This window comes from Octopus sinensis, linkage group LG4 (genome assembly GCF_006345805.1).
Source record: "Octopus sinensis linkage group LG4, ASM634580v1, whole genome shotgun sequence".
Taxonomy (NCBI): Eukaryota; Metazoa; Mollusca; class Cephalopoda; order Octopoda; family Octopodidae; genus Octopus; species Octopus sinensis.
Genome location: NC_043000.1, coordinates 11,523,335 through 11,530,834, shown reverse-complemented (window position 1 = coordinate 11,530,834; position 7,500 = coordinate 11,523,335). Strand labels below are relative to the sequence as shown.

General features: G+C 41.8%; 1 protein-coding gene across 1 annotated transcript in view; it reads right to left on the bottom strand.

Annotated features, from left to right (window-relative positions):
* Nucleotides 1-7,500, bottom strand: part of LOC118762874 — a 24,826-nt gene that overhangs the window by 7,194 nt on the left and 10,132 nt on the right. The window contains exon 4 of the mRNA XM_036501771.1: nt 477-592. Coding sequence (XP_036357664.1) covers nt 477-592 — 116 coding nt within the window. The remainder of the gene's footprint in view (nt 1-476; nt 593-7,500) is intronic.

Genomic DNA, 7,500 nt, shown 5'->3' with positions numbered 1-7,500 from the left:
CTGTCATTTAATTCCACATATCATCATCATCATCATCATCGTCGTCGTCATTTAATTCCACATATCATCATCGTCGTCGTCGTCGTCGTCGTCGTCTGCTTTCCATGCTAGCATGGGTTGGACGGTTTGACTGTGGGCTGGCGAACCAGATGGCTGCACCAGGCTCCAGTCTTGATCTGGCACTGTTTCTACAGCTGGATGCCCTTCCTAATGCTAACCACTCCGAGAGTGTAGTGGGTACTTTTACGTGCCACCGGCACGGGGCCAGTCAGGCGGTACTGGCAATGACCTCGCTCAAATTTTTTACACATGCCAACGGCACAGTGCCAGTAAGGCGATGCGCCGTTGCACGTATATATATATATATTTTTAAAGCTTTTATATATATTTCAGACAATGTTCCACGAAATATACACACACATGCACGCAATCATACACTCATTTAAATTCAAATCAAGGGAATATATTTTACTTACTATCGTCTTCGTTTTTGACAGAAATATCAAACTCTTTATGGCTTCCCTCTTTTCTAGCAGCGTGAAATCGTTTTCCTTGACTTTGAACTTCCCACTCGATGCTAAAATACGGGTCTCTGAAAACCAACATATTACAATTGATAAATTTGATAAAAATTATTACGAAGAAAATTTTTACGATTTTATTTACAAAAATCAGTTTTGTTTTATTAAATCAATGAGTTTATTATTTCATTTCTGATATTAGTGCATGTTTCATACCCAGATTCATGATATAGAAGATAAAAATGGCATGTAATTTGGGTAAACCACTACGCCATATGCCCGTGGGCATATAGCATAGTGGTTAAGAGCGCAGGCTACTAACCCCAAGATTCCGAGTTCGATTCCAGGCAGTGACCTGAATAATAATAATAATAATATTGATGATGATGATGATGATGATGATATACACATACAGAAAATTGCACTACTGGGCACTGCACACATCCTATGCAAAACACTTTCAATACAGTAACCACCAGAGCATCACAGCAAAACACAGCACATACCCAAGGCACACAGAGCTGCGCTCGGTAGTGAAGTGAAAGCATGCTATAAAAATAAAACTACTGAATAATAATAATAATAATAATAATAATAATAATAATAATAATAATAATAATAATAGCAACATCGAAAAATACCTTAGGAATGAGAACCCAGGTTCGAAATTTCCCCAAGACACCTGATGAAGGCTGGAGGGTATATCTATGACATTAATAGCCTATAATTCCCCTACCACTTAAACTTCAACATGAATAACTTTTGAGATTTATTTTACCCCTTCCTATATCTATAAATAGAAAAATTCTTTGTCTCCATCCAACCGAAAATCCCTCCATCCCCACTAACAGATCTAAATAACTAAAGGAAAAATCTATAGTCAGAAGATAAACTTTAACCCTTTCGTTACCAACCTGTCTCTGAGTACAAATGTCTTGTTTTCATAAGTTTTGAATTAAAATCTTCCACCAAACCTCAGCTAAAATTTATGTTCCTAGCACTAGCTTAATGATAACTAAGTTATTTTACTAAATTCTTTGTTATATTTAAAATTAATTGAAAGAAACACAGAGCATCTCAAAATAAATACAGTAACGAAAGGGTTAATACTATAATGTTCTTAACAATCAAATCAACCTCTCTGTCTGCATAGCTACCCTTTTTATAATGTTGGCAAACGAAATGGAAATAAATATATGTATTGTCCATTAGATGGAAGACTTCTATAAATGGCTGAAGATTGCTCAACATTTTAAAACTGATGTAATACTTACAATGTTTAATAAAATGAAGTAGCATGAAACGATTGTATCAAATTACCGAAGATATACTTGTTGCTTATTTTGATTATAATCACCCCATGGATTTATATGGATTATACCATACAAAATTCTGGTGCCTCTGACTTAAGTACCATATTCATTTGAATCTAAATTTTGCTGATCTTATATATACACACACACACACACACATATATATATATATATATATATATATATATATATATATATATATATATTATAATTAGGGTTCAGCAAAGATTTGCTTTACCACATACCAAAGTTTAGAAATAGCAGCCAAAGAACCTTAGCTATTTCTTCTTCTTTAAGAAGAGACTCCCAGACAAAAAGTAGAAGAAATAGCTAAGGTTCTTTGGCTGCTATTTCTAAACTTCGGTATGTGGTAAAGCAAATCTTTGCTGAACCCTAATTATAAAATATTACTTAAGTTTACCGTGAAATGGTCCTTTTTCATGCCGAATTCTACTGGTGAAATTATTGATTACTAGTTAATTAATTACCCTTTGTTATAAATTGAGATAGGGGTTGTGAGTGCAACCCTCCATGGGATAACATATATCCAATATACTGGTAGTAAAGCACCCATCAAAGTTAATACATAAATGTTAAGAATTGCAATGCAATTAATTCATTTACTGTATTATATGGGCAAAGGTAAAATGTTTTACCACAAATTAATAATACAAAATAAGAAAATGGACAAATACATCTTAATCAATAATCAACTACCAGATAATACCCAATCACATAATTATTAAACCACTACATATGAACATTAAGGTCAAACATAATAATATAGAACAAAACAATGTACATGAATGAGTAATATGATACAATAAGTACAGTATGTATAAGTGAATTTGTATTTATTTATATTCACTTATACATACTGTACTTATTGTATCATATTACTCATTGATGTACATTGTTTTGTTCTATATTATTATGTTTGACCTTAATGTTCATATGTAGTGGTTTAATAATTATGTGATTGGGTATTATCTGGTAGTTGATTATTGATTAAGATGTATTTCTCCATGTATAATTCATTAGTTATCGTTGACCATCGGTTCGGCCTCGTGTCTCGCTAAATATAGAATAGATATTTAAGTTTCTCCATACAGAGGTCTCAATGGCGGCCGATTTTTGCAGGCAGCCGATTTTCGCAGGCGGCCGATTTTCGCGGGGGTTCGCCCGCCCTCCCACCCCCTCCACCGTTACAGGAAGCCTAAAATTTTCTCATCGCTGTCTCTGATGTACACTTTAAGTTTTACACTGTCCCCACTGCTACAGGAAGTCCAAAATTTTCTCATCCTTGTTGTCTCCCATGTACATGTCTATCTCCCATGTACACTTCGCATCCCTGTTGTCTACGCCACTTGCTCCTCCTTCCATAAATGGTAGTGGTCATTCATTGCAAGATATATTGGTAACGTACGCGGTTTGAACTTAGGTTTAATTGTCTGTTTATGAATTCTGCCAAACGCGAGTTTTCTTTTCAGGTTCATGATGCTACTAGGTCCAATGCCTCCCACTCCCTCAGGATTGGCACCCTCAACGTTGGCACACTGAAAGGCAGATCTGGCGAGATCGTTGAATTGCTTAACGAAGGTGTGTGGATATATGCTGTGTTCAAGAGGTGAGGTGGAGAGGAGGTTCTGCTAGGTTCCTCACAGGTAAAGGACAGAGGTACAAGATTTTCTGGGCTGGGAATACTGAAGGGGTCGGGGGAGTAGGTATGCTTATTGCCGAAAAATGGGTAGGTAAGGTAATCGAGGTAGTCAGAGTATGTGACAGAATACTGAAGATTAGTTTAGTGATCCATCATAGTTTAGCAACTATTATATCGGCATATGCCCCTCAGCCAGGGCTACCCGATGGACAGAAAGACCGTTTCTATGACACCCTACTACAGACCACCTCACTGACGAACGACAGGGACCTTCTCTTTGTGGGTGGTGACTTCAATGGGCATGTTGGACGATATGCTGAGGGCTTCTATGGCGTTCATGGAGGCTATGGTTATGGTTCTCGCAATGAGGAGGGAACCAGGCTGCTGGAGTTCTGTGATGCGAATAGTCTTATGGTTTGCAACACTAACTTCAGGAAACCGACAAGCCACTTGGTCACCTACCGTTCGGGCCAGCATACTAGCCAAATCGACTACATCCTTACCAGAAAAAGGGAAAGATGGCTGCTTATAAATGCCAAAACCTTCCCAGGCGAAGAGTGTACCCCACAACATAGACTGGTAGTCAGTGACTTTAGAATCAGGACTAAGAGGACAACTAGAAGACGACCAACATGGAGAAGAAGGGTCTGGAAGCTTAAAGACCCTGCAAATGGACAGAGATTTAGAGACATGTTACTTGAAGCCTTCGACGAAATAGAAGGGGGTATAGCTACACATGGGGTAGAAGATAACTGGGCGCTTCTAAGGGACAACCTGCTGAAAGCCACAGACCAGATCTGTGGCTGGTACAAAGTCCCCACAAGACCCAAAATAACGTGGTGGTGGAACAATACTGTTGACAGGGCTATTAGACAAAAGAAACAGGCTTGGAAGGACTGGAAGAACGGTGGTAGCAGGGAAGTGTATCAGACTGCAAGAAGGGAGGCTAGGAGGCAGTTGTATTTAGCCAGAGGGGAAGCAGATAAGAAAAAATTTGCCAATGTCCTGCGCCGTGAAGATGAAAGACTTGAGATATTTCGTGTTGCAAGACAGTGTGTGAGAGAGAATCGTGACATGGTAGGAGAGAAATGTGTTCGCAAGGATGATGGCTCACTTGCGCTAAATGAGGATGCAAAGAGAGAGGTTTGGAGACGCCACTATGAAAGGTTGCTGAATGAGGAAAATGAATGGGATAAAGAGAGTCTGCCGAATGTTGACCCAACAGAGGGACCAGCAATCCGAGTTGATAGTTCCTTAGTAGATAAGGCAATTAGAAGCATGAAAACAGGGAAAGCCCCAGGCCCATCAGGAATTACTGCAGAGATGCTCAAAATATCTGGTAGTGCTGGCTATAGCCTAGTCACCCGTATAGTTAACCAGATGATACACGAAGGAGTCATTCCCAATGACTGGTGTAGCAGCATAATAGTTAACTACTACAAAGGTAAAGGTGACGCCCTAGATACAAATAACTACAGGGGTATCAAGCTGCTAGATCAGGTAATGAAGGTAACGGAGAGGGTTATAGCCCAACAAATTAGAGAGAGAGTTAGCTTAGATCAGATGCAGTTTGGGTTCGTGCCAGGGAAAAGTACTACTGATGCTATTTTCCTGGTAAGACAGCTGCAGGAGAAATACCTAGCCAAAGACAAACCCCTATACCTGGCTTTTGTCGATATGGAGAAAGCCTTCGACAGGGTCCCCCGATCCCTTATCTGGTGGTCAATGAGGAAACTAGGGATAGATGAATGGTTAGTGAGAGCTGTACAAGCCATGTACAGAGACGCTGCTAGTAAGGTGAGGGTTGGCACCAAATACAGTGAAGAATTCAGGGTAGAGGTTGGGGTCCACCAAGGTTCAGTCCTCAGCCCCCTCCTATTTATCATAGTCCTTCAGGCAATAACGGAGGAATTCAAGACTAGATGCCCCTGGGAGCTCCTCTATGCTGATGACCTTGCTCTAATTGCTGAGTCTCTATCAGAACTGGAGGAGAAGTTTCAGGTGTGGAAGCAAGGTTTAGAATCGAAGGGCCTTAGAATCAACCTAGCCAAAACCAAAGTCCTAATAAGTAGGAAGGTAGACCAATCACAAACGCCTTCAGGTAGATGGCCTTGCTCGATCTGTAGAAAAGGCGTAGGTAGAAACTCTATAAGATGCACCAAATGTAAGCTATGGACACATAAGAGATGTAGTAATGTCAAAGGAAGACTAACTAGGAAAATAGTTTTTATCTGTGGCAGATGCTCAGGAGCAATAAACTCTGAAAATATGCAGAGACCAACTTCTATCACGTTTCAGGGAGAAAAACTAGAAGTAGTTGATAGCTTCCGCTACCTAGGTGACCAAGTCAGTAGCGGGGGCGGGTGTGCTGAAAGTATAACTGCTAGAGTAAGAATAGCCTGGGCAAAGTTTAGAGAGCTCTTACCCCTACTGGTGACAAAAGGCCTCTCGCTCAAAGTAAAAGGCAGACTGTATGATGCATGTGTACGTACAGCCATGCTACATGATAGTGAAACTTGGGCTGTGACCTCTGAGGATTTACGTAAGCTCGCAAGAAATGAAGCTAGTATGCTCCGTTGGATGTGTAATGTCAGTGTTCATAATCGACAGAGTGTAAGTACCTTGAGAGAAAAGTTGGACCTAAGAGGCATCAGATGTTGTGTGCAAGAGAGACGATTGCGCTGGTATGGTCATGTGGCGAGAATGGACGAAGATAGGTGTGTGAAAAAGTGCCACACCCTGGCAGTTGAGGGGACCTGTGGAAGAGGTAGACCCAGGAAAACCTGGGTCGAGGTGGTGAAGCACGACCTTCGAACTCTAGGTCTCACCAAGGAAATGACCAGAGACCGAGACCTGTGGAAGTATGCTGTGCGTGAGAAGACCCGGCAAGACCAGTGAGAACAATCAAAATCAAATCATATATCCGTGTCCGCTGCCAGCCTCGTCTGGCACCCGTGTCGGTGATACGTAAAAGCACCATTCGCTCGTGGCCGTTTGCCAGCTCTGTCTGGCCCCCGTGTCGGTGGCACGTAAAAGCACCATCCGCTCGTGTTCGTTGCCAGCCTCGGCTGGCCCCCGTGCCAGTGACACGTAAAAGCACCGTCCGTTCGTGGCCGTTTGCCAGCTCTGTCTGGCCCCGTGTCGGTGGCACGTAAAAGCACCATCCGTTCGTGTTCGTTGCCAGCCTCGGCTGGCCCCCGTGCCGGTGACACGTAAAAGAACCGTCCGTTCGTGGCCGTTTGCCAGCTCTGTCTGGCCCCGTGTCGGTGGCACGTAAAAGCACCATCCGTTCGTGTCCGTTGCCAGCACCGCCTGGCCCCGTGCCTGTGACACGTAAAAGCACCATCCGTTCGTGGCCGTTGTACCAGCTCTGTTTGGCACCTGTGCAGGTGGCACGTAAAAAACACCCACTACACTCGCGGAGTGGTTGGCGTTAGGAAGGGCATCCAGCCGTAGAAACACTGCCAAATATGACTGGGCCTGATGAAGCCTTCCGGCTTCACAGACCCCAGTTAAACCGTCCAACCCATGCTAGCATGGAAAACGGACGCTAAATGATGATGATGATGATGATGATGATATATAATATATATATATATATATATATATACATACACACTGAGAAAGTGTTCTAAAGAACTGTTATTAAATAATTAAAGATTATTAAAAAAGATGCCCCCACCCACTCAATGTAATATTACTGTTATGTGTAGAAATGAAGGAGGCATCAGGACCAGAAGCGAGGTGGGGAGTGACATCGTGTCAAGAAGCGGAGATTCTAAACAGCTTCTTTCTTGGTCAAGTCTATGCGGTGAAAACACGTGAGGAGTGGATGTCAGGGGTATTGTAGTTTCTGGCCAGATGTTCGGGTAGTGTACGTCTGTAGGTACGTCTAGCAAGATCTTCTGATCCTAGCGCTTTATACCCTGTTTGATATTTATCTCTCACTGGATAGAGTATTTCTTTTCTTGAGTCTACCTCTTCTAGATCTTTCAAAAGAACTATC